This window comes from Gobius niger (assembly GCF_951799975.1).
Source record: "Gobius niger genome assembly, chromosome: 1".
Lineage (NCBI taxonomy): Eukaryota > Metazoa > Chordata > Actinopteri > Gobiiformes > Gobiidae > Gobius > Gobius niger.
Window position 1 is genome coordinate 55920867 of NC_136852.1, and position 27636 is coordinate 55948502.

A 27636-nucleotide genomic window follows, 5' to 3' on the forward strand; every position below is an offset into this window, starting at 1 on the left:
ACCATACACAAGATTAAAATAAAATAAAATGATCCCTTGCTTTGACATACTGTGGTTATTGTATCAAAAGAACAGTTAACGAGTACATTATATGGTCCACTCAACGTTCTCTACATGACAAACGCACGCATTATTCCCCAGACAGGAGAACAAAGAACTGTAATAACAAAGGAACATAAGGCTACACTAGATGGCGCACCAGCCATAGAGTTGGGCAAGCGATGCCTCTCGCTGCACGTGAACGTAACTGTTATAGCGCTTCATGTTGCTCTTTTACACTGGCAAATTGCCCGGTCAGAGTTTAGGTCTATGTAGGCACATTAACACAAGTAACCATGACCAATAGAAAAAAAATATGAACAGCATAAGCGAACAAAGGGGCCAAAACATATTAAGATTAACTTCAAGTATTATAGTGACAGATGTAGAATTGTAGACCCGTTATGTATGTACAAAAGACTGAAGAAAAAAACAACAAATGCTGCACTTGGTTGATGGCTTTGCTTAAGTGGCACTACAATAAAATGGAAACATGATTGGAGTGCAGTTCAGGTAAGAATTAAATACAAAATAAGGCCACAGTTTAGAGTCAGAAGGAGGTGAAATCCACTCAAAGGCCGAACAGAGCAGTGTGTTTCCCCTCAATCGTCAGCTACGATGGACAGAGCTCGTAACTCGTTCAGCTTGGCCTCCGTCTCCTTCTCTCTCTGCTCGTCAGTCAAACCCGCCTGGTCAATCTGCTCCGTTAGGTCGCTGAAGATGTTGTACATTTCAGTGAAGTACACCACCTTTGGGATAACAAGAACATTTGTATCAGATGGCTTGACATCACTTACCCGTCTTCAGTATCTAAAATAAAGCTAATGTGCCAAGATAACCCAGGATTTTCCTCTCTCTCAGTCTAATCTGGCTTCACAATCAAGTCGTAAGCTGATGACTCTTTCACCCTCCTAATGAGAAGTTATTCAGTAATAGAGCGAGACCCCTTGATACGGAACACCGGTGATAAAGCCCCCAAAACCCAACACTTCTATGGGTAGTGACCCTGCTTTTCTCTTCCAATCTGAACAAGAGATAGCGAGTGTTCAACTGCAAGCTTCTTTGACACTTCCCACCTCTGCTTCTTCCCCTTAGTTCATGAGTCAGGCTCCCCAGAGAGCCCCTTTGATGATTAATAGACTTTAATCACATTACAAGACTGCAGAAGAGTAGGCAGAGAAAGTACTGGGAAATACAACTATGTGAAACCCACACACACAACTCAATATTTATTTATTCATCGGTGAATGCGAGACTTGAGGGTCACCTGCAGAAGTATCTCCTTTGATGCAACTACTTTATGGTCTTGTTATATGTCATAACATTTCATCAATTCAGAATAAAACGTGAATAGTAATTATTTCTGAGTTTGGTCATGTCCTGGGAAGATGCAATCATGTCAACTGCAAACCAGACTTAAAGCCTTTGAGTTCAGCTTGAATGGTCTCTGTGTTTAGACCAATATTTGGCACCTAAACCACATAAGTGGGGTGTAAGTATTAGGTTACTGTTGTTTGTGGGGGTAAAGCGGATATTTTTTCCTAAAAGTGGCTTGTTGAAAAGGCCATCGGAAACGTCCATGTAAGCAGTGATGATAATGTGGACCAGATCAGTGTCTGGGTGACCACCTCACCAAAGACACTATAATTAGTCTGGTCACCACCAGAGATAAACGCCGCTCCCAGTGACCACCTACTCAACCAGGAGCCCAGGGGCCGACGATCTGTGCTTTCATTTATAGGACTACTGTCTGGCATTTAAACACAGGCTCCAGCTTGATGCTGAATATTTATACAGAGGGGCCAAACTGACTTCTGACCTCTGCACACCATACGATGAATAATGTAACAATATTGTACTTGTGTCAGGGCTTAAAATACAGTTTGGCCATGTTTGTTGCAAGATGTTTTAAAGCTTAAAGATTGTAGCTTAAATCGATTAAAGTAAAAGCGTGTGTTCAGGTGGACAGTGAGGACATGCAGGACATCCCTGCAGACTGATCCTGAATGGACAGACCTCGAAGCTTACAACAAAAGCATCTTTGTTGCCTCTGGTCTCCGGCACAGAGAGAAGGGAGTGGAGCAAAAACGCTGAGGTCCACTGGCCTCCCACGTGTGGCTCTGTGTGTAAACATATGTACACTCATTCATGAGCCTGCTGCATGAATCAAGACAACTGAAGATGGGAAATGTTCAACGGCAGCAAGATAACCCCTGAAACAAAGGTCCAAGCGTGAAGGAAACAACGTCACAGTCGACAAGAGGCCTGCCCTGGCTTTTCTAAACTACAATGATTAAATAGTGTTTCCCCAAATGAACAGATTTATCAACTCTCAGTTCAAAGTACATCATAGAATTGTCATTAGGTCTGGGATAATATCATTATCCTAATTAGGAGTGTTCCAGTGGTTGTCCCAAAGAGGAAATGACAAGGCCTGGCAGACTGAAGGGAGTGGGAGGGCTCAGTCAGACGCCCAGCTGCTTTAAGAGCAGCTCCAGGTGACGGACCGTGGAGCCAGACGGCACGGGCCTGGACTAAACACAGTGGGCCCAACTAATCATATCAGGACTCTGCACACGTCATCACCAATATGAACGGACATGTGGCAGAACCTTACTACAGGGATATACAAGATTTATTTAGGACAACGTTTCAGACAGCAGCTCACCTGTGCTCGGATGAGAGCCTCAAAGCTGGGCTGGAAATAGTCAATGCGACTGTGGTAGAACTTGGGCATCTCATCCAACAACTGCTTGTTTTTGGCCTCAAAATCTTCTCGCACCGGTCTGAGCTCCTCCCTGGCCTGCATAGAGGGGTTAGAGAGAAGCACATGAGAGGCCTCCGTTATATTCCACTTGATACGCAAGGAGAATCTGAAGTAATATTTATGTCTCACTTTCAAATATTTTTAAAGATCGTTGCCTAAATCCCACAGGGAGGCAGTGTAAAAAGGCTGTAATCACGACGGAGTGAGGAGGAGTGGGTAATGTGGGCAGACTTGGCTGTGAGTGGACTCAGCACCAGTGATCTGTGTGAAGCCTACAGTAGGGATGCAGTTATGGACTACACAATGAATGTGTGACTTTTCCAGAGACATTGGAGAAAAGGATGAAACAGTAACACAGGTGAAGCACTGCCACATTGCTTAGTTTGACCGTTGTGTTGTACTGAATGTGGAGCTCTGAGTTGGGTCAGGAGAATTTGTTTAAGCACTTGGGTCTCACAGGGCAGTGATGCAGGCCCTCTTCAGGGCTTTGTTCCCCTGACAGTGTTTCCTCGCTGTGTGGGAGGATCACCATGTGAGAAAGAGTTAGAGGCAGCGGCTATGGGTAAATATGCACTTCTGTAGTGGCTTTGTGTGTGTCTGCATTTCTCAATTACGTTCCTGTATATATGCAGCAGAGCCGCTTGAAAAGCTGTACTTGAGAGCTGGTAGCTTGTGTGGGCGAGGGAGCGCACATGGACTGTATGCATGTGGTCAACTATTTTTGTTCGTATCCAGTCAGCATTTGTGTCTTTTTCAACGATTACCATTATTTACATATGCGCATGTATAAGGCGGTGCACTGTGCTCTTCTGCAGACTGTATACCTGGTGCAGCTTGACCATGACGGGACCTGTTTTTTCTTTGTCCTCATACTTCTCCACTTTGGCCTGCAGCCTTTTGTAGTCCTGGAGGGCCTGCTCCCGCCGCTTCACTGCCATGTTCAGGCTTGGAAAAATGCCACTATACCTGTACAAAGGAAGCACAATATTATCTATCTGAATACAGTTATTGTCATAATAATAAAACAAAATCTGAAATGACATAAAATAAATGTGGCTTTTGAAACTCATGCAAATTGGTTTTAATTTTAAAAGATATTACAAATGAATAAAACTGCTCTTCAGAACGTATTGACGGTGCATACTTAAACCCCAGAGGACAGCTTTGCGTTTAGCTTTTTCTAATTCATTTATCGGATAACTGTAGTTCAAATTGACACAGTACAATTTATTTTCTGACAATTACCATATTCATAATGAAAATATATCCTTGCAATGAGAATCCTTCTCTTCAGCACTAAAAATAGGAAAACACTCATCTGTAACTTAGCAACAGTAGTCTAAGCTCCATCCTGGGACTTGTTGCACTGATTTTGTGGCAGCTTTCAATAGGAATTCTATGGTTTTTAATGCACTTCAATCAAGAAACTTAGAACATAGTTTTGCTTAATAAATGAGAGAGACATTTTTTTCCAGATTATTGAACAGTCACACTGACACTATTCAACAGATTGGCCTGTGGATTTCAAACACTGCTGTCACTGAGGTTTGTTTTTAACTGATCACAGGTGGGGCATGTGGCTGCTACAAAAACACTGAATAGCGAGAGTGATCTCTTGAATTACTCATTTTAAGCTTTTCATTATCTGTGTAGGCACACTATCATTCAGGCTGTGATACTCTGCCTAAAACTATGCTTGCTCTACTAATGTGTGGGCTACATAATTTACCTCCCTCTGTATGCCAGCCCAGCATGCTGCATACAGGAGACAAGGTAGCCTTCAGAACCTGTTGACTGCGACATTCCTCTGATTGTGGCTGCCAGTGCACCACAGTCTTGGCCTGGGCTCAAAGTGACGCAAAGGGAGGCCAGACCCAGACAAGCAGGAATTGTTTTCGACAGGAAGTTAGGCAAGGAGTGGTCTTGTAGTAGAGTGACATCACAGAGCCCAACCCCACGGCCTACGCGCTGCCTCTATTTATAAAACACCTCTTTAGCCCAGTTAAAGCAGGGGTGGACCATCCTCAAGTCGACTATCTGCTCCAGTGTACATGCTTCAAGTGCCAAGGGATTACGTAACAGCCCTCGAGGCATGACTGCTCTGTCTGTGATTGGCGACACAGCGGCTTTCGAGTGATACAAAGGCTGACAGCCTTTCATTGGTGCACTTCACCTGACACCAGAGAGCCCAGTGTGGTGTGTGTGTGGTGTGTGGTGTGTGTGTGGTGTGTGTGGTGTGTGTGTGTGTATCTGGGGCTCCACAGCAAGACAAGGCCGTCTCAGGAGCTTCTGCTCTTGTAGCAGCGAAAGCTCGGGCAGATTACGGAGGGAGGCCAAGTGCCTTAACCCCTTATATTTTGACTCAGCTGTGTGAGAACACGGGTCCAGATTAAAGGCACATTTTATTTGCGCTCCAAATACCAGACTTTAGTTTCTTATTGGACTCAGTAAGTCTGGCTTGCCGTTGTGGCTGGTTCTGTCTGGATGTGGTCTGGAGGGTTGCACAGAGGCTACACTCTCCTCTGACAGGTCGCTGTGGTGAGAAGACGGATAGAAATAGCATCTGGACCAAAGAGTGTGTTTATGGGCAACTGCCAATCCACAGAGAGGCTAGTCTCAGTCTGCAGCCAAGTCTGGTCACAACTCCCTCAGTCTAGTACTGTGCACTATCCTGACACAACTCACTAGTGAGAAAAGACAACACAGGCATCAGTCCGAATTACCACTGGCCTCTCTGTGAATGTTGGAAGTCTGGACAGGCTTTGGGCAGTGGGCCATGAGGACAAGAGTGTGACGTGATTATACTGAAACTCTACTGAAACCAGAGGAGTTTGATCTGTCCCAGCATGCCTTGTGTTGATGACAACAGCTACATCATGACACAGTGTATTTATTAATATCTAAGACAACGAGTGAAAGCACATCACAACATGTCCTAGTAAACGAGTATCACTCAGAGAAAAAAGGCAGCAGGGCAGAGGTCTCCAAACAGGCTTGACTTGTGTCTCCACCAAAGGAGAAACAAAGCAGAAGGCAGTAGGTTATGAGGCCTAGATAACACAAATGCTTCAAACCCACGCAGTTCGCTCCCTCCTCGCACATAAACACTGCCATGTCATTGAGTGGCCCCGCTGAGTGGATGAGAATCACATTTGGACCAGCGAGACAAAGAAGAAATACGGGGAGGTGGGGTGCAGCCTCTTTTCGTTTATTTACTGTACACTTGCACACACAGAGTATTAAGACAGAATGCCAAATACCAGACCACAAGCCCATTCAAGGTCTTCCATTAACATTAATTGTCTCCTTTTTAGCTTTTCTCCTGCTCTCTTCACAGTGACACAGGATCACCAACACCGGGTAAACAATAAAGAATCTTCATTAGAGAAAGACTAATGGAATCCTAATGGATGCTCAAAGTCAAGTCTCTTTGTCTTACTTGTCCATAGCCGACTCTCTAATAAACAAATGCAGCGTGATTTTAAGGGGAAAGTTAAGTGGTCAGGTCTACTTCTCTTCAAGAGTATATTATGGACTTCCTTTTCTATTAAAACTTATGTCAATTCCAACTTTGTAATCTAAAGTGGCTCTGTGTTTGTGTCCGGCGTGCACAAGACAGCTCTTAACCAATCCACAGCGCTGGGCTCAAAAGAGCTGGGCCTTTTGCCATATTGTGAGCCTGCCCACACGTCCGCCTGCCGCCCACCAGGAAGAGGAAATTAGAACCATTCCATTCTTTCATTGCTCTGACACAAGAATTCACACAGAAGACAAAAGGGTTAACACACTCAAAGCTCTCATTCATATGGTTAACTTTTTGGTGTAAAATAAATAAAATTTTCAAAATGATAGGAGAAAGAGAAAAGTTGCATAAGAGTAATAAAAAGGCATGTATTTTACAGTGCATGTGTTTCAGCGCAGGGAGGAGTCCACGGGAGGAAGAAATCCTTAACAAGTGCTCCGGAAGTTGAGTGGGACAGTCCGGCCGCTCCCCTCGGTCCCTCCAGCTTTGCATGTGTTTGCAAGTATGTGTGTTTGCGGAGCAGCTTTTAGGAATGGAATAGCACTCGCTCTATGTATGAATGGGGGCGAGTATTAGGAAAGAAAACCAAATAAACTTTCCCCCAGACACGCCACAGCAGTGCACTATTTATGGATCATTGTTACTGTGTGGATTGAGGAGCTAGGTTAAATAAAAGAAATATATATATATATATATATATATATATATATAATACAATAATACAAACCATTATCCAGAAAATATATCCACAATTATCAGAGCTTAAGAAAAACTTACTTTTTCAAAGGGTCAATAACAGTCTTCTGTATCTGGTTGACCTGTAATGAGAGAAAACAGTCAACAGAAAAATAAGCAGCAAGAGAAATGTAATCAGACATTAATATTCATTGTCAAAATGTGTTACATCAAAACAGGAGTTTAACTAGCTTCAACATCTCGGGCTCATTAGCAAACTAATACTGGAGCGCAAACAATAGTGTAAATTTCAACATGAGCACTCAAGAAAAACAGGGGACCGGAGGGGAGAGGGGGAACTGTAAAAAAAACAAAAACTTTTGTGACGTTGAGCCTTTTATTATACACAAACCCCGAGGAGGAAAAGCTGAATATTCATAGAGCTCGCAATACAAAAGGATTGAACTGTCAGGGGACAAACATGAAAGTAAAACCGATCTGATTTCAAATCCTGTCAAGGGTGGGCTGCCTTACAAGATGAAAGTTTTTGCAAACAATTTAGAAATAAGGGTTCATATTTTTATCATTCATCTTCTGGTTAGCAGAGCCGACAGTGGGAGCAGAGAGGAGGTAAAGCAACTCAACCCGAGCAAAGATGATCTCATCCCAAGGCCTAAAGCATGGGCTCCAGGTCTCCGACACAAGTTGAAACAAAACAAAGTTCCAACATCATCTATAATGCAGATCTACATTGACTATAAGAAATGCATGTGCAAGGCAGTGTTAGTCAAACAAATCAAGTGCAGAGGCAGACAGACAGCTGCATGAGCACAGTGAACAGCTCTGCTAATCATATGTTCAGTAGCTATTGGAAGGACAGTCAATCACACATGAAGAAGCAAACAAGAACGCAGCTGTGCTTTGTGAAAAATGCCCCGACCATCCACAAGAACATGCAGCAGCGCCCGCTGCTTCACACAGGCAGACTTCCAAGTACAAAATGGTTGATTGTGGTTTGAGGGAAAACACAGCACCAATAACAATAAGTACATGGGAATTCACATGCTTTGCTTTACATATTCACACCAGCCGCTCCACAGCCCCTCCTCCCCCCACTTCGGTTTGAGCAGCGCGAGGAGGTGAGAGCATGCGGCGAGGAGGGAGAATAACGGCGCAGATTTGCTTAAGCACATGCTGGTGCCCTCTCCCCTCTGCCCCTTCCCACAGAGAGGGGGGGGCAGCTCTGTTCCTCTGGGGCCCGCAAAGCCTGAGGCCGGCGCTCCAGCAGCAGTCTCCATCAGTGAGTCACGGGGCAGAGGCCAGCGCGGCACACAGGCCTCCCAAAAATACACACAGATCGCAGAGGAAATCAATATCCCTCCAAACGGAGCATCCTCTACCGCGCTGGCGCCATCTACACTGGGGCTCCGCTTCAGCAGCAGTGCGCCGCCGGGCTGTGCGCCCTCCTCAGCCCCAGAAATAAATACACAGACCTGGGCCACTGCTGCCTTCATTATCGCTGCACGTTTTATCTGCTGGCTCTCTCACTCACAGGCCCTCAGGCGTAACATCTCGTCTCAACGCAGAAAGAGCAAAGGCTGGATGCTTTTGTGTCTGTTTTGCTAAAGCAATGAGCTTTGCTGCTAGTGCCGTCAGAATCAACAGTTAGCTTAAGGTTGGAGCTGGAGATATGTAGTGCTGGTTTCTCAACACCTAGCAAACCTGAGGTGATATTCCAGCGTACCAGGTAAAAGTGTGCAAAATCACTATTTTGCCTTCAGCTTACTGTAAACACACACCACTCAACAAGCTTCAATTCTAAAGTTGAGTTAAAGACAGGAAAAAAAGCTGAGAAAATCAGTTGTGACCTTCCTGTCAAAATCCACTGGATCAAAGTAGAACATCGTCGATGCAGCAGTGACTGTAAAAATGTTTCCAACATCAAAAGAATGTCAAATACATCTAGTGAGCTCTGTGATGCCAACACCTTTCTCTCATCTAAAGTACATGAACAACATTTAGGATTAAAAACAAAATGCAACCTCGCTGAGAGGTTACTGTTCTATACTCGCTGTAAGTTGTTGGACTGAATCCAAGTACACACTCTATAAAATGTAAATAATGTGAATGTCTCTCCTGAAAACCATGGAAATGGCAGAAATGGACTGGGCATTTGACCAAGTCCAGGAAAACAAGCCCTGGGTCACTCACCCACAGACAATCCAGCCAACAACGTACTCTGTCTAGTCACTCAGAACAGCCCTGCAAAACCGGCTGAGCTGCAGAAAACATTCTTTAACACAACATACAACTGCTCAGCCTACACTTTTAGATTACTGTAATCATGATTCAAATTTTTGTTAGGGCTACACAAAATGAAAAAAAAAGTGATATTCAATATTTTACAAAACCATTTTAAAGAAGAACTTTATTTATATAACGCCTTTCACAGACATAGTCTCAAAATGCTATACATGAGACAATTGTACATTCACTCCATACTTGGTGGTGTTCAGTTTCCCCTGGGGCAGACTGACAGAAACGCTGTTGCGGCTGCACACCTCTGCGCCGACCAGCGCAGCATTTATCCTGGCCTAGTGTACATGTTTTTAGTAGTAGGGGAAACCGGAGTACCTGGAGGAAACCACACAAGGAGAACATGCAAACTCCACACAGAAAGGCCCCGTCCAAGTGTGAATCGAACCGGGACCTTCTAGCTGTGAAGCACGAGTGCTAACCGCGCTACCACTTAAAAAAATACTAAATGAGGAGTATAACAAAGCTAAAGCAGAAAAAAAGCAGAAAATTGTGACTAAAACCTTTCAATTTTTTTTTTCTTTTTTAGGCTGTAAGCAAAAAAATACATTTAATTTAAGGTGGAAATCCTCAGTGATTTTTTTGTGGCATTTTTCCAATATGGATATAGTGTCATTCCCTTGTGGGGCACAGTGTTGGGGCCCTCAAGTGGGCACAGTGTTGTGTTTGCTTCAGATTAAGAAGGCCTACATGTCAAAATGTTGATCCTCTATCTATTCAGTGTTGAGGAGGGGGGAAATCTGGTCTATAGCAAATTGCAAAGGGAAAGGAGAATATTTTAAGACCGTAAATGTAAAAAAAAAAAAAAGCCCAGAAGAGATAACAGCAGGGCAATGAGTCAAGAAAACACAGATGGATTAGAGAGCGCTGAATAGGGGAACAGTGTTGGATGGCTGCGTCTTCATAAGCCTACCCTTGACATTGTAGTGCCTTAAGGATGCTCACATACGGTGCCACTATGATTCATATTAAAACTACCTGTGGCAATGACTCTCATCAAAAACAAAAGCACACCCAGTAAACAGGGCCAGGCAGCTCGACAACCAAACAAGAGCTTTTTGAGAACAGTTACAGCGATGCCAATATAAGCAACTGTGTGAATTTGCTTAAAGTCATGTAAAGAAAATGTTTTCAAATTTTCACATTTTCTTCAAGGGCAAAAACTTGAGTGAAGAGCACAAAACATCCTACAAGCTATCGCACAAAAACAAATTGAAATGCGTTGGTCCGTTTTCCTTTAACCCTCATACGCAGCTGACTTTAAGGTTCCTATTGATATTTCAGTAGAAATGACACTTCAGCGAAAACGAGCTTTCATCTTCAAATCCATGGCGCCATGAAGAACACACTTTGAACATGGATAATGGGCTTTAAAAATGTGGAGAACAGTTGTGTTCCCTCTATGATGCAACAAAATCCACGAAATACAGATTGGATACGGACTGCTTCAGCAGTCGAAGAGGAAACGACCAAACTGAACAGGAAACTGCCTGAATGAAGCAAAAGTGCTACTCCAGGCGAGTTTTTGATGATGGAACACACAATGTTGTAACATCGTTGAAGTAAAGCCACGTAATAACAACTTTGGACCGCTGCCATAGCAATTGACTGTTCCAATATACCATAATAAGATCTTTTAATTGGTTAAAAGTCCTCCAAATTGTGTTCAGTAAACTGGATTAAACACAACGTTGTGCTGACTGTACGGTAAAACTGCTGTGAAGTCTGTGCACCAATAACAAGGGAGACGTGTTTTCGTTGTGTTGAGTTATTTTGGCCAGTAAGAGTGAGTCACAAATGCATTCTCACGGCTCATAACCAGTATCTGAGCTTATAGTGGATGATGCCACAGATGCACAGCAGAAGGAAAGACATAAGGACAGCTTTTACTCCACAGTCTGTGCAGTATTGACAAATTCAACAACATGCATTCTCCACACAAACTCTCTTGTTGTACATCTCAAGACATTTCCCCAGATACGGCAGACATTGAAACAACATTCCAGACCCCCCTCCCCCAAAAAAAAAGGAAACAATGTGAACCTTTTCCTGGTTGAAGGCATCCATTCTCTTCATTGCTGTGTCCAGTGCCGTCATGGACTCCAGAAACGCCTGGTCCTGCTCACACAGAGGATTACTCAGCAAATCTGCAGAGATCTTCACAGCTGCTTTGGACATGGCTGCAAAACAAACACACAAACAGAAAAACATACATTGTCAGGGCTCACACGGATAATCGCAATGGAATCGAAATCCCAATTTGAATGGCCACAACTAGGAAATAGCAAAAGCTGCAAAACAACTAACCCTTAGACCTCCACAAACATGTTCTGAATTTCTTGTATTAGTTTAGCAGTTCTGGTTTCAGTATTCTGTGAATGTGCAAGTGGTGCAAGTTTAAAACGTTCTCTTGATTTTAACCCCTTAACCCCCACCTGAACCGAGCACATTTTCCCCAGTTTGGCATTACCCAAATCTAAAAGCTTCTCAACTGGAAAATAACAGTGTAACGTCTCATTGGAAAGCTAGAGCCAACAAAAGTGATTGGAATGTTGTTGTTACGTTGTCCCCGTATTTTTGTCACATATTTGATGCGTTTTGGTTGTGGTTTCGTCTCTTGTGTTTTTGTCTTTTTTTTTTGTCGCATTTTTGTCTTATTTTTGTGGGTTTTTCATTGCTTTTATTGTTGCTTTATCGAGTTTTCGCAACGTTTTTGTCAGTTATTTGAAGAGTTTACCACGATTTTGGCACTTTTTCTTTGTTTGCTGCACCTCACGTTTTAGTTTTTGTTGCATTTTCTTCCTCGTTTTCTACCGCTTTTTTGAAGCCTCTTTTTTAGCTTTTAGATTTGGGTAAAGCCAAACTGGAGAAAATGTGCTTGGTTCAGGTGGGGTTAAGAGGTTAAACATAAATCAAAAATCTATATAACCTCTATAACCATCGCAATACTTCCGAGAACTCAGATAAGAGATTTAGAGATTCAAAATGTGAATGTCATATCAGAGCTGAAATGTCTAGGATGCATAATCACCATTCACTAAGAATCTGATATATTGCTACAGTGTGGCACCACAAATTACAGTTAATCTGCTGTTTGACACATTGTTTAGACAGACGTCCCGGATCAGCCTCCCGTCACAGTCAAAGAGCTGCATGTATGAGGCACATGAACACATCACAGGCTGTGGTGAATATGGGCTCGGCTTGGATGTGGAAATTTGACCTTTTTCATTTTTCCTTCAGATTAAAACAGGAAAAGAAAAACAGGAACCAACTCATTTCTGCAGTTTTTCATTTTCTGCCACCACAGAATTTGATTTGTGCAAGCTTCGGTTTGTCTGTTCGTCAGCACGATGAATTGAAAAATAAGGGAACAATATAGCTTATTCTTGTTGTTTTTTGTAGATTTGAAATTGTAGATTTGAAATACTGACGGTGTTTTCCTGTGATTTAATTGTAGGATGTGGTTAAATTTACAACTGCAGCCACTTTCTCCTTTGTGAGATGAATAAAGGTTTATCTTATCTTATCTAAGGGCAGCAGGTTACACAATTGGGAGGTGCATTTACTCCAATAAAACCCTCGCGTGTGTCAAGGCCAATGTTTTCACCAGCGTTAACTTAGGCCAATCAATCCCATTATCCTTTCAGTGTTTGGCAAAGCGAGCGGCGTTTAAAGTGCAGAAAGCCACAGTTGAGTCCAGTAAATATTTGGTATCATTTGTTCAGACCAAACTTGATCCACAGATGAACTGTATTACAATAACGAGGCCCTGGCAGCGTTGGCACTTTGATGATGCAGACCTCCATATTGGAGAGCGCACGGCGGAGGAAATGAAGAAGCCTCTGACTCCATCCTGGCTCCTCCGCCCCCACACCTCACCACTGACCACAGGCCATGTCTACAGATGCTTCCCAAATACACAAAACTCCCGAACCAAGCAAGCAAACGTACATACATATGGTTTCTGTGGCCGACAATTGAATATAACAATACCAACGTGCATATGAACGCTATTCTGCCCTTAGAATACACTTTTCAAATTCAGCTGGAACTTACCACTGCGCGTTATATCGCCAATACACTTTATTTAGTATGTTTTAAAGTCTTGTTATCACAAACTTTAATGAAACAAACTGTGTTGAAATGGTTCAGTAAAATATCACAATAATACCAGAGAGCCCATTGTCTTAAACCCAAGTTATTTGAATGTAGAGCAACAGCAATTGTGTTGGAAACTTGCCATGGAATATCAAACAAATGTGGTGAACATGCATGGATCAATGGTGCAACCAGAGCTGTGATGTATATTGTCGGCAAAACGCACCCAAATCAGCCTCGGTGCTCTTCTTCATGTCCTTGTGAAGTTTTTTTGTCTGATCCTCCAACCTGCGGGGAAAAAAAAGGAAAAAAGAAGAGGAAAAGTGGGTAATTTTTTCCCTGACACAAACGTCGTCATAAAAATTGAAAGGCGGCAAAGGCGAAAATGGGAGACGACGGCATCTGTCAAGTGTTGTAAAGAAAAGCGCGACAACTTCGTATATGTGGAACGGCTTCAACTCGTAATAGAAGCTACACAATGAGGCCATTAAAGCCATACGTAACATTTCACCCAAAAAAATACATTTAATTACTGGGGGTTTTTATTGATGAAAAATGTCTAATAACTGATGCACTTCGGTGGGAGCGAGACATCACCAGCTCGTCTCCATGGAGATGTTGCTGCTGCCGGTTTTGTTTATGTTTTGGCTTTTACAACAATTTAGTTGCTCATGTGATATGCTGTAGCGATGTGGAAAGTTTCGCACTGTGGCTTAAAAGAAATAAAATGTCTCTCCACATTGGAAATTACACGTACGACTGACTCCACCTAAAATACTAATACAACAACCATTGGCTAATTAACAAAACCGGGAATAGTTGCTCCTGTCACTACATTTGCGCTCAAAAGCATTAATGTCTTCAATCATTTCACCGCACATATTCCATTGATGGGTGTAAAAAAAATAATAAAAAAAAGCAGCAATTATCATACTGGAGGCAGAAAACATATGCCATTCATTATATCAATTAAGGCAGATGAGGGGTTTAGCGTCTCCCCCGAGAGCGCCACAGCGCGTCATATCACCTATCCTCATTTGACAGAGGAGTGGGAAACGGTTTCAATCCGGCATTGCTTTAAGGGGATTCTTCATCTGAAACAACTGTTATATTAAAGACTATGTTTAGAAAGGCAAGTGTCTGAGAGCGTTTTTTTTCTTCCTCTTTATGGTTGTAATGTTTATTTGTTTGAGTACTTTCTGATCCCACTTTTTATTCATTACATGCTTCTGCTGTTCTCCTCTTTAATAGTTTTAGACCAAATCGGCACAGTCCAGATGGATGGTTGTTCCAAAAACGTCACTCGCACAAAATGATGTAACTTTATCTCTTATTGTTTGCGCGGCATTAAAGGCGGTCTGTCAGAACAATCTTCACAGTAACGTTTGTGTTTTGTACGATGTGACTGGAAAAGGGAAGTATTAATCCACAATTTAATCAAAACGTACTACTTTTTAAACACGAGAACATGCTACAATTTTGAACTTGATTTTAAAACATGAATTGCCGTTCTACATTTCCCCAAAAATGGTCAGCCCTGTCTGTCTGAGCAGGATGGGTGGACGGACAGTGGGAGAAAGCTCTCAACATAAACAAGTAGGCTGATACATGCAAGTTTCTCGACTGCTTGTCAGTATTGTCAGTACATGTCAAACTCAAGTGCCAGAGACAGCTTCCTACTTGAAAATGAGCCATTGCATCCCCTCTCTTCCAGCGATCATGTGAGCCAGTCAAAGAGCATGCTCCTAAAAGGTGCTAATAGAGCTCATGGGGCTCAGCTGCTGCCCCCTGCCCCGGTGCAGCCACAATCATACATCCACGACACGTCACCCATTGACAACTCTCTCAGAAGGTTCAGAAGCCACTCACTCATGGAGTATTGTTTATGTGCATATTTTTACCGTACCCATTTCTTCTCTCACAACTCGCAGAGGAGTTGACTTTATTTTTAAGATTTGATGATTAGCCAGCTTGATTCACAGTTCACACGAGTAAAAGATACAACTACAGCATATACAAACAACTTTGATTGGACAAGGCAGTATGTGCTGGCTGTGGCCGATCTGGGAACAAAGGGTGTTCTGGGCAACAAACCAAAGCCCTGAGATGCTCGAATATGGATGTGCCGGGTGTGGAATGTCGGTGCCTGTACGTGCCTGTCGTGGTGACGCATCTATAAGGTCTATTGGCACCACACCTTTTTGATAAAGGGCCCTCCTACTCAAAAAGACCGGAGTAAAAGGGTGCTCCCACTCATTTTGCGAGGCTCCCAGGGAGTTCCTCTGACCTCCGCCACACGGCGAGTGAAGGCGGGATACACACAGCTTTCTTGACTCACACATTATTAAGAAAAATCTCTTGAGAATTCTGTTTAATACAAAACATTCACTAAAAGGAGTCTGACATGGGCGCTAGTTGAACTTTTAAGGGTGAAGAGTTTTTATTGCTTTTTTGCTTATAGAAACGTATAATGCCTGAATGACATACATTATTCAGGGTTTCCAAAATGCACAAAACTAACCAGACTTTCTTTAAGAGAGAATACTTACTTTTGTAGTTTTTCATATTCTCGTTCGAAGTCTCTTTCATCCTATAAAGAAAGACAATAATTGAAAACAGTATACTGTCCTTTTAACACATCTGAATCTAAATCCCTGTCAGTCTTTGGTTAAACACAGAGTACCTCTGGGCATTTGCCCCGAGGCTGATTACAGCTTGTCAGGTTACAGGGGCAGCAGGACTTCCTGTCTTGTGGTTCTGTGGGCTCCTACATTTAAACAGAGGCCAGAACAGCCCTGGAGGCAGCGGACACTCTGTCACTAAGGAGGGCCTGCATGGCTATATCCCACTCCTTTGGATGGCACAGGACACTGGGAAACCAGTCTGTCAGACCAGAACTATTACCGGGGAAGTGGTTTTGTCAGGGGAGAACACCCACTGACTGTCACTTCAAGGTAACTAGTTCTGCCTCCTTACAGACACAGTTTTACCAACAGGTCCAACAGAGGACCCTCTGTGACATTACAATGATCATTTCACAATGATGGACTTACAGTTTTAGAGACAACTTGCTTCTTTGGCTGGCCAATCTTGAATGGCATCCTGAAATACAAAATTAAAATTAAGTGAACAATTACTTTAGTTGATCTGCAGTGAATAGATTTTAAGTTAAGTACATAATAATTATCCTGTCATCAAATACATCTTTCTACTTAACACTCAAAATCCTAAACAAAGGAGGCTGTGGAGTGCAAAGATACGGTCTTTAGAGCGATGGAACAGAGACGAATTTGAATGTTACTACATTGTTTAGGGAAAAATACAATTTGGAGCATAGGATGTTAGGGATTATATAAATAGATCCTGAGATTTACATCACTCTGACAAAAACAAAACTTACAAAGCAAAACTTACTTTCTACACACTTTTTGTTACAGTTCAAATTGCTTTACAAGTTATTGGACGAATGAGACAAAACGCATCGACTTACAGCCGCGCATGGCTGCAAGCTGTCATTGAAGTGGCACTAATAGCCTGAAATCAGAGATGTCTGATGGACAGTTGGGTGAGGCAGCAGCTGCGTCAAAGCCAAGGTGTGTAGACTAATGAGGGGGAGAGAGAGGTGTGATGTGGGGCCTCACTGTGAGCTCCCAAACACAAGGCAGCGCTGCGTCTCTGATGACAGCTCAAATCAAACTCAACACGGTTAAATCTGGGGCTCAGGTATCTCTTTCATTGTAATGCAAAGTGTGATATGTCCTGTTTTATACATACTGCTGTTCTCGGTGCCTTTTAATTGCCACATTGTTGATAAACCAAATAAATGTTAATAACTTTATTCAGGATGATAGACAGCACTTTATGTGCTGTGTCAAAATATTTAATTACATTTTAACAAAGCTGTTGAACAGCAAAGAGCAGTTTCTCTTATTGTGTCACTATTTGGGTGAGCCACTGTGGAAAATAACCAGGAAAATTAGTCAGATGCAGAATGACTCACTTGCCTCTGATTACCTGATCACTGTGTAATGTCAGTTTAGCCAAGTGTGTAAACATTTCAGAGTGTAAGATCAATGTTTTAAACCAATTTTATTGGAAATGCTTTAAGGTCTGAACTAGTCTATGTCTTAGACACCATTATACATTTAATGTGCTTCTTTTATACCACACGTGAGAATTGGTAACAGTGCTTTTGGGAAAGGGAATATGTAGCAGGCAAACAGGGACAAGGAGGACAGAGACTCTGTGACAATCATGTCTAATGTTTCTTCACTAATACTTCTGTGAACCGCCACAGAAACACCATTGTGTTGGCCCAGTGAACCTGGATGAGTGTGTGGCACTGGCATGGTAGACAACTAGTTGCAAATAAAAAATTAAACTAATGATGCTTTAAAGGAATAGGCCACCGTTTTTACATACTGAGATATGTTCTTACCTAACCTTAGTCGAGTTAATATATCCCCGTCTGGTCTTTGTCCGTGCGCTCTGTCACGCAAACGGAGCACATACGCAGCCTCTCCCACATGTCATATAGCTCCAAAAAAGCTCACGATAGAAGTTACCAAGCTCTTCCACGTGTTCCCTATTTAAATAAAGTTACGTGAAGGGCTTTCATGCGAAGTATATTTACACAGAAATGTAACATGTCGATTTTATAAGCAGATAAAAAGGGTACTATATTGTGAGGCGTAGTGATACGAGGAGCACAACATCCGCGCAGTAACTCCTAAAGGTTATTATACGGAAGCGACAATAACCGTCAATAACCTTTAGGAGTTACGTTTGCGTGACAGAGCGCACGGACAAAGACCAGACTGGTATATATTAACTCGGCTAAGGTTAGGTAAGAACATATCTCAGTATGTAAAAACGGTGGCCTATTCCTTTAACAGATTTTTTTTTTTTTAACAACAACAAAAAGTAAAACTACATCCACCTTTTGAGAAGATTTGTAAAATTAGACCATTATCACAATATAATTTTTGAACAAAAGGACTTTTACCAAAGAATCTAATTCAATTTGTGCAAAACTGAGAAGGCATTAATAAATGTCAGGAAGCATACACTTTGAGCCACAGCCTTACATTCTCTTTATTCCTTAGATGTCAAGATAATAACAGTAACAAGTTGCCACAATATTTGTGCACTGCATCATCTGTAGAAGACCAGTGATTTAGTATTCACTAAGCAGCCACGTTTGACCTATTAGCCTATTTTAATTGATACATAAAAGTGCCGTGCGACACATTGGATGTCATTATGAAGATCTTGGCTAGCACGCCTTCACAGAGCTATCTGATCTTTGCTGTAATAGGCGACGCGTCACTACTATCCAGTAAGCACGTAGGCATGAACAAAGACATAACAGTACCCTCTATCTGGGACACATTATACAGCGACTGAAAGAACCAATGGCTTTTCACTGAAATTGTGATGTGTGCGCCATTAGAGGGGCAGTGCATCACACGACCTCAAGTCTTCCATGAAGCACAGAAGGCTGGTTGAAGATGTTAGGAAGTAGGATTGTTCTGATGGTGACCCCGAAGTCAAAGCTCTCACGTCAGAGAAGCAAGAGTCCAAACCCTACTGGAATGCACCAGTCAGCACAGGCCATAAAGAGCTTCTTTCACTGGTGCTGCACCCCACTCTTGACCTTGTGTTTGGCAGTGTGCGCTGGTCCAGCCTCCACTTGCCGGCTATTGACTGACCAAAGTGAGCGACATTGCCTTGGATGCTTAATGCCCACAGTGAAAGGGACACTCAGAACGTGATCCATACATTTGATTTACTTTATTCACTTCATACTGAGTCCAATCTTATGAAAAATAAGCATTAACCATATCAAACGATTACTAAACTGTGCAGAGTTACAAAAAAAAGCTATATTAGTATTAATACTATTTTAAAGAAAAAGAACAGGGGCTCTCTCGCCTGATTTGAAAAAACATTTTTTAACCATGTTTTATTTTTAGCATTTATTGAAACAGAAAAGTCCCACTGTGATACAGTTTCCTGGAGAGGCCCTGGGTGGCTTCTCTGAATTTTTTTAGATTTAGACTTTTAGACTAAAAGCATGCTTTAGTAATGCATTTAGCTTGTCAATTATGTGTTTTTTTGGTTTAGAGACCATTAGTCTATTTAATTTATTTTTTACCCTTTTTAAACCTGGTTTAGTCCTGATTTGATCTTGATTTAAGAGTGAACTTTGTAGGTCAAATATTTCATTAAGTGAAAGAATGTATGATGTGGTTAATAGTTTGGGAACCTCGGTGGTGGTCAAGGAAACTGCACAAGGAAAGGCCCAGCCTGATATGGTGCTGAGTAAAGGTTGCTAATAATAATAATTATTGTTATGCATCTGACTAATGCATAATAATAATAATATGCATTAGTCTTACAGCGTTTTTTTCAGACACTTACAATTTTGTGCATTATTCATTCCTATGAATGCTATGTTTGAAGCCACAGTTTCCCTAGGGTAGACTGACGGAAGCAAGGCTGCCAATCTGCATCATCTGCCCCTTCGACCACCATCAACCACTCACACACTCCACTCACCAAGCCTTCCTAGTAATCCCTTGCGGTCTCCCATCCAGGTACTAAGCAGGCCCTAACCCGTTTAGCTTCCAAACTCTCGGATCGCGAATAGAAAAGGCAGTATGGACGCTAATGATCTTTCCCTATATTCAATTTACTCAGGACATATTGACTAATCCAGCAACCAGTACAGGGGACTCCTCTGAGAGAGAGTCAAGTGCCCAGTGCCACCACATCTGATCGTGGAGGGCAGGGCAGTGGGCACTGCGTTGGTCCAGGTCTGCACATCCCAGCCCCACTACTTTGAAATAAAGTTCATCATTTGATTAAACTGCTTCAATTCATGGACTTGGAATGTGAAGTGGACAAGATATGTATTTTCTTTTTCTGTTAATTGGTGCATTGTATTTTATTAACTTGTGTGTTTACATTTTTTATCTTTTTATTTACACAGACAGGGAAAGGGGCTGTAAATTAGCCTGTGGCTAGAAGCCTTAAGAACATAAATGTTTCATTGTACATAATGAACAAACAAATGAACTAACAAAAATATAGTTGAAACACCAATACCATATGTCTCTCATTTCTAATTTAAAGGGAAGCAACAGTTGATACTTGTCAATGGGACTCTGGGTCTGTCCCATCACAAAACTTTACATCCAAACTCGTACCAACGTAGACATTTTACTGAACCGTTGTAACACAATCGTAAAAGTTGCCAATAAAGACGAAAAGGTTTCGGGTGAATGTATGTCTGCGTATTAGCGATACATGAATGCAAGAGAAGTTGGTTAGCTGTTAGCAGACATGGCTAACTGACACTACCTCAGCTCCGTTGCCAGGAAATAGCTAAAGTAACCGCGCTAGCTTGTTATTATTCACGATATCAGGCTACACGGAAAACGATGAAGACAAGATACATACCAGCTCATTTTTAATAACGCTTTGTCGCAGTTTCATGGAGTTGTTTTGTTCCCCTCCGAAGACTTCATTCCCCTATGTGTCACTACCGATCATGGAACAGGAAGTCGGGGATTACAGGAGACTAGTGTTTCCTTCTGGGGCCTAGAATGTAAAACTGAATATTACTGGATCTTGAAATAAAATTTGGTGTTTTACTGCAAATATATCATCAAATAAGCACAAAAAGCAAGTGATATGCTTTATTCAAATACTAACATAGAAATAACAATTGCAATACAACAAACTGAATTGCCAAGTACAAGGGAGCAGCTCTCTCCATCACATTGTTATAATAAAATTCATTTTAATATTCAGCTCGTCATTAAGGACCTTATTATAAGGTAATAAAACATGAAATAGCCCAAAGACATCTACAACATTTTAACAAGACTAATTGTAAAAAATTAAAATAATAATAACAAATAAAATAAAATCTCCCACTGTGAGTCAACATGTCCTTGTTGGGTGGACACTTATCCTATTTCTTCAGATGTGACTTTATAATTTCATGCATAATAAAGAATGAGCTCCACCCACCAAGTCTAAGGGCAGCACAATGGACCATATTTCCGTGCACATGCAAACATGAGGATATACTGCAATGTCAAGGATAGAAACAGAAAACAAAGACTTCCAAACACCAGAAATTTCTGCAAAGACAAAATCCCTGAAGCCACCCTGTAAAATGTAGGATGGCACACATTTTGTGATAGGCTTATCTACACAAAAAGGTATGATGACAATTTGCAACCAAATTATGATCTGGGATTATTGGTTTATAGTAGTATTTGTATATTGCCTTGCCCAAGGCCAAAACACTGAATCAAACAGACAAACATTAGCACAAGTCTGCTTTCAGCGGTGAGCAGACAGAGGTCACATTTCTGATTTGTTGCTCCTGTGGAGTTCTCCTCATCACATATTGTTTTTGATCGGCCAACCCTGCAACCCAGTTTGGCACAAAGATGGATGCTCATGTTGGCTCTGTGCCAGCTTTGAGCAGAACAAGGATGAATCCACTTTCAGAATATTCAGCCACCCACTCTGGACATTCAAACACAATACATTATTCACAGGAAGTAACATTATGACAAGGGTTATGACGTCATTGTTAACACATCTTTATGTGATTCTTCTATGTGATCGATCAACATTTCTTTGTATATTTTGAAATGAAATAAAAATATATTGCCAAAAGACATGGCAAAACAAAAGTGACACCAGTCGGGGTCTGTGACCGATGGTTTTTAGATTTGAGAGGTTGTAATTATGTAGCTTTATTTAGACACGGAAATAGTGTGGTAGTCTGTACCTTTCTTTATCACAAAGAACAAAACAGTTTTCTTTCAGTGAAACCACATGCAATAATCTATAATTAAAACATCCATTCTCACCAGAAAGTATCACATTAAGTGCCAAACATTTGGTCAAATAAATTCAACAATGCACTATCTATGTCCATTGTATTTCAGGTGAATCAATATAACACAGCAGATGTACATTATGTGCATTTATTTCTACTCTTTGCTACAGTTTACTACTTATTTTTCTTTTTGAATCAACTAGGCTGTAAATGTCTTTTACAAAGAATATAGAAGTAATGGGTGGCTGTTGTATAATCTTTACAGTAATGGAAATCTGCCTGAATGGAAATAAGCTGCTCAATGTCCGGAATATAAAATCGAAAACATTATGTATATGGGACCTTCCTCCTATCCCTATACATTCAATGGATTTACCCATTAGGAAATTTTAAGAAAAATGAGTTGACAGTTGCCGTGAAAAACAGTAATAGAAGGGAGAAGCTTGGCTTTGGCCACTGAGTGTGAAGCTATTTTTTCAGTCTTTCTTTGGCCTTTGGGTCCTTAAGGTTTTCGATTGCTCACTTCAATATACTGACCACAATCATAATTCTAGCTACTGTAAATTAAAATTTTCTTTTATTAAATTAACTGTATTTATAAATCCAGGGGCAATATATCTAAGCTACTGCAGATGTATAATACATACCTTATTTGTAACACATTTCCATATGCATGAATGTGTTTTATGCAAGGTTACAATACGGATATTTTAATTTCACTGTGGCTGTTGGCTTCATACATTATGTTGACTGGGAGAACATACAAAGCATAATACATTGAGAAGATGACCTTAAATCACATGCACTGTGATAAATACCAGTTAAAAGAAGCAGAGGGGAAACACAAAGGTTTTGCCCTTCAACATGTTTTTACTCACAGACATGATGGAGGGGGATGTAGACATAAAACGACAAAATGCAAAAATGTAAATTGAAATGAAAAAACACAAAACATAAAAAAATAAATACAAATTTAATGAATTCTTGAAAAATACATGTTAGTGATTCCTCAAACTATTAAAAGCATACACATGCTGCAAGTGCTGTTTTCTATGAAACAAAATGTAACGTGGCACCATCGTAGTGCTCTAAAATGCTTGACCTATGACAGCAAAGTTACAAAAAGCTTTATATGTTGTGCATGAGCATTCAGTCATGTGAGAGTTTCTGTTTTTGCAGACTCCGATATTTACATAGTGCGCATTCATAACAGCACATATGCATAATTAATGCTTGGTTCAGATGCCATTGGCATTTGGTAACTCTGTTTCATCAAGAATAACTCTTAATTACACACCTAACATTACAGTTCTGGTTCTTATATAATTTTTATATGTAAACATTATTTCAATCACTTCATATTTTGGTGAATTAAAGTACATTGTTTTTAATATAGTCAATATTCTATAAGGGTGTAGTCTTTCTCATGAACATCTGGTCTGTACATATACAAATACGACTGGTGCCATGTTGTAAGGACTTCAGTTCAACTGCATTATCAGTTATGTGTAATTTATGGTGTGCTATGAATATATTGTATATAATATGTATATCTGTAAAATGTCATTTTGAGCTATTTTACTTACAGGCAAATAAAAAAGTGATAGATGACAGAAAATGTGTTTGCATATCCAACACAGAAATGTGACCCATTCAGTCAGCATCAAGTTGTAGCCAAATAGTAAAACAGAATTAGCAAATCTGAGGTGTGAAACAAGCCAACCAGGTATAATAAATGGCTAAATGACCACAATATTTTGGCACATTCTTTGTGAAAAGAACATTCAAAATACACCACACTTTAACCAAAAACAAACAGACAAGTCAAGTGCCACTAAAAGTATCAATGACAGTACACAAATATAAACAATTGCACTTTTAAACAGCCTAAATAAATTAATGCATACATCCCAGACAACTTATCGTTGAACTGCTTCTTGTAATAATCTATTCCTACAATGCACGTTCAGTTATTACTTGTGTTTTTTGTTTCGTTTTTTGTTTTTTGTTTTTTTTTCTTTTTTAACAAAAGAGTGTTCATTCCAAAACTTACAAATACAATGCGGCTTGGACAAAGTGTGCCTTATTTCATTGCCCTGTATTACAGTAGCTGAGGCTCTGAGTTACTTGAAAGGTGTGACAGCCTTTCTTAAACTAAAAGCATCCATCTCGAAAACAGAAGGATGATTACAAATAAGGAAGAGGTGTGAAAGAGAAGAATAGTCACCTATGTATTTCATGGAGGACATGATCCTGTCTTCCTCCTAAGTGTCTTTCTGGGGAATTCGGAGGATAGAGTCAAGGATGGTCATGATGCTCCCACAGTGGGCCCTCCACAAGAGCCTGGAGGAGAGCTATGACTGCCAGCCGCACCACTGCCCTTATCGGCTGGCTTCTTGTCTTTCTGTTTGAGGTGAACTTTTGCGTGTCTCTTCCGCTCGTCGCTCCTTGCAAACTTGCGTCCACAGAATTCACAGGAGAAGGGCTTTTCCCCCGTGTGCGTGCGGATGTGCGTGGTCAGGTGGTCGCTGCGGCTGAAAGAGCGCATGCATATCCGGCACTGGAAAGGCTTGTGTCCGGTGTGAATGCGCAGGTGCCGCGTCAGCTCGTCGGAGCGAGAGAAACGCCTGTCACAGTTTTCCGCGGGGCAGGCGTGGGGGCGCTCATGCACCGGGGTCTTACTGGGGCGGTTGGGGTACTTACGCGGCCGGATGGGTTTTAGGGTGAGAGTCTGAGGCGGCGGGTGATGCTGTGGAGGGTGTTGCTGCCCGCTGATGAAACCTGGGTGGATCTGCTGTTTGTCTTTAAATGCCCGAATGGTCTCTAGAGGCGTAATGGGCGGGGGGTTGACACGGATAGGGTCCATGGTCTGGAAGGGCTTGTGCTCCATGACCCCCACATCGCCCTGGTGATGGAAAAGGTTGTAGTCGGGAATCATGGAGAAAAGGCTGCCATCCATAGAGGCTTTGGAGGTGGAGTGGTAGTCATTGGTGGGGTAGGGCAGGGCTGTGCTTGTGGCCGGGCTGTGGTGGAAGGGCACCTGTTCCTGGTAGAGATCACTGCAGGTGGAGTAGGCAGGCAGCGGAGGACCGTACACCTGCTCCATGTCTGACGTCTGGCCACCCATGCCTCCCGCGGAGGACGAGGTCTGGGCGGTGACCGTGCCGGGTGAGGGAGAGACACCCAGGATGCCCGCACTCACCAGGCTGATGATGTTGTTGTCAGAGCACCAGCCCGAGCCACCGATGGCGCCCGACGGAGGGGTGTCGAAGGCAAACTTCCCCAGGTAGGTCACCGTCTGCCCGCTGCGGTTGGTCTGGAAGCTGGAGCCATACTGGATTTCCGAGGATCCCTTTTCACTCCCCATGCCCAGGTCCATGATATTGTCTAAAGAAATGAACAAATATTACCAAAATGTTTTACCACATATAATGATGACAAAAGTGGAAGAAATGCACTTAAGATACCTATTGGCTTTCCTAAGTCAAATTTCCCTGCAGTAGATCAAAACTGCTCTTTTCTGCATATTTGTCCACACAAGAGTTCATAAAGAAATGTGCCTTCAGACCTGAAGTCAAGTGAGTGACTGCTGCCTCTGAGACAGTGGTGTGTGTCTCTCTCAGATCCCACAAGCTCTCATAAATCAAGACCTAAACACCCCCTTTGATCCAGTCATTGTCCCTCAGGAGCGCAGCCAAACTAAATGGAGAGATCTGATTTCTTTATAGCAGTGAGGATTAGGGGGAAGACGCCATATTCATCAGACGCATCCATTTAAGACTCGAATTTGAAGCACAAAAAAGGGGACAGTTTTATAAAATCACACGTAGTCCAAATTACCTGAACAATAATTTTACAAATGTCATAAATTTAAGCTGCATAGTTGAACTTTTGTCAAACACACACAATAGATTCAGAGCAACAAATTTACATATTTCAGAAATGGCTTCAAAACCATAGAATGCATATGCGGTTAATGTCGACGGATTCACTTATGCAAAGGGATAAACAGAAGATACATTGATACACTGCTTCATTTTCTTTTCTTCTTCTTCTCCTTTTTTTTTTGAAAAAAAGAAAAGAAGCATATATATTTTAATGCCTCATTAATAATATTTATGGTTTTGTATTTAAACAAATTGGGAGCGCTCATACATTATTCGCATCGAGAGACACATAAATATACTCTTTTTTTATATGATAGACTATAAATTGGAGGCCTACTCGGGTTTTACACTGACAAAAGCCAAAGAACCTTTGTTTTGACACAGTGCATAAAATTACATTTTGGACAATAGCCAGATTCTATGGATTTGAGGTTGTTAAAATCTTCCTATGGAAACCTCATCTTACACAAGCGTTTAAGGGAAATATGAGGAGTCAACTGCCAAAAAGAAGCATAAATATATATACAAGTGTGGCTTTTATTTTTATCGTATTTGATTTTATTTGGCAAAATGTACTGACTATTTTAAAATGAAACAGATTTCAACCAAATTTTTCTTTCTTCCTCTTCTCTGATGATCTAAATTTGTTCCCATCACAAAACTATTCCTATTATATATTAAGATATATTATACCCCTTATATTAGCCTAAATGGATATTAACATGATTTTTACGCTTCTGGCACCTATATCCTGATGCGCATAACTTACTAAATAAAATGACTCTTTTCTCTGTGGTCTCTCATTTTGAATCAAGTGTATGCTGTTGACTTTGAAGTGCGCTAAACCCTTGACCGCGAGGAAGCTAATGATCACGCATTTATTTGGTGAAACATTGACCCATCACCTTTGAAGGTGGGATTGTATTGATTTAATGCCAATCCCTGACAGTGGGCTTAAAGAACGCATTCGCAAACATGCTGGATATTAGCACGAATATCCACCTCAAAAAGTAGAGCAAAACATAACGAGGGCCTATAAATAAAAGGTAGGCTACTACAGTACAAGGGCCCCGCGCGTAAACAGTGTCCACATTGGGAAAAACTGCCACACACGCCCACCTGAAACTCTTTACGAATGACTTCTTCACGTCTTGAATGAATGAATGAAAATGCGCAGATTTTTAAGAACACTGCATATTAACCTACTTTAACAAAATAAGGGCACTGTTATTTACATTCTAGTCGTTTTCTTATTTTTATGGAAGTCTCGCAGCTTTAATGGAAAAGCAGGAGTGTGTCATAATTAGTTGTGTGTCTCCCACACGGTTCGCTTTGATTAGTAAAATGTGTTACAAATACAAAAATTGGCTATGAGGTTGGCCTATAATAAAATCAATTACGCGTTACAACCGAATATGCGCCTTTTGTCACGTTTGAAACGCATGGCATTTGAGGCTCACTC

At 41.4% G+C, this 27636-nt stretch overlaps 2 protein-coding genes across 4 annotated transcripts in view; both read right to left on the minus strand.

Moving 5' to 3' along the window:
- bin3 (bridging integrator 3) lies at positions 1 to 21016 on the minus strand. The gene is made up of 9 exons (XM_079582826.1): positions 20886 to 21016; positions 16475 to 16523; positions 15971 to 16011; positions 13648 to 13709; positions 11364 to 11500; positions 7107 to 7147; positions 3631 to 3772; positions 2708 to 2842; positions 1 to 788 (listed from the first exon to the last, which is right to left on the minus strand). Exons 1-9 carry the CDS (start codon positions 20891 to 20893, stop codon positions 642 to 644), a joined length of 762 nt encoding a protein of 253 aa, XP_079438952.1. The 5' UTR covers positions 20894 to 21016; the 3' UTR covers positions 1 to 641.
- The window catches only part of egr3 (early growth response 3), a 7482-nt gene continuing 746 nt past the window's right edge, over positions 20901 to 27636 (minus strand). Inside the window, exons 2-3 of one of the 3 annotated variants that reach the window (XR_013794255.1) lie at positions 24515 to 25674; positions 20901 to 21026 (exon numbers count right to left, since the gene is read on the minus strand). Coding sequence is in view for 2 of the 3 variants with exons in the window: in XM_079582806.1 (XP_079438932.1) it covers positions 24596 to 25674 (1079 nt within the window). In the remaining variant the exon portion in view is untranslated. Of the gene's footprint in view, positions 21027 to 22658; positions 25675 to 25754; positions 26056 to 27636 lie in introns of those variants that run through there. The other 2 variants (XM_079582807.1, XM_079582806.1) reach the window with 2 other exon arrangements.

What these genes read in the sequence shown, in the direction of transcription:
- bin3 (XM_079582826.1), bottom strand. An exon ending in AGCAAGTTGTCTCTAAAACT is followed by an intron (nt 16,012 to 16,474) that starts GTAAGTCCATCA and finishes CTTTCTTTATAG; the next exon opens with GATGAAAGAGACTTCGAACG. An exon ending in GAATATGAAAAACTACAAAA is followed by an intron (nt 13,710 to 15,970) that starts GTAAGTATTCTC and finishes TTTTCCCCGCAG; the next exon opens with GTTGGAGGATCAGACAAAAA.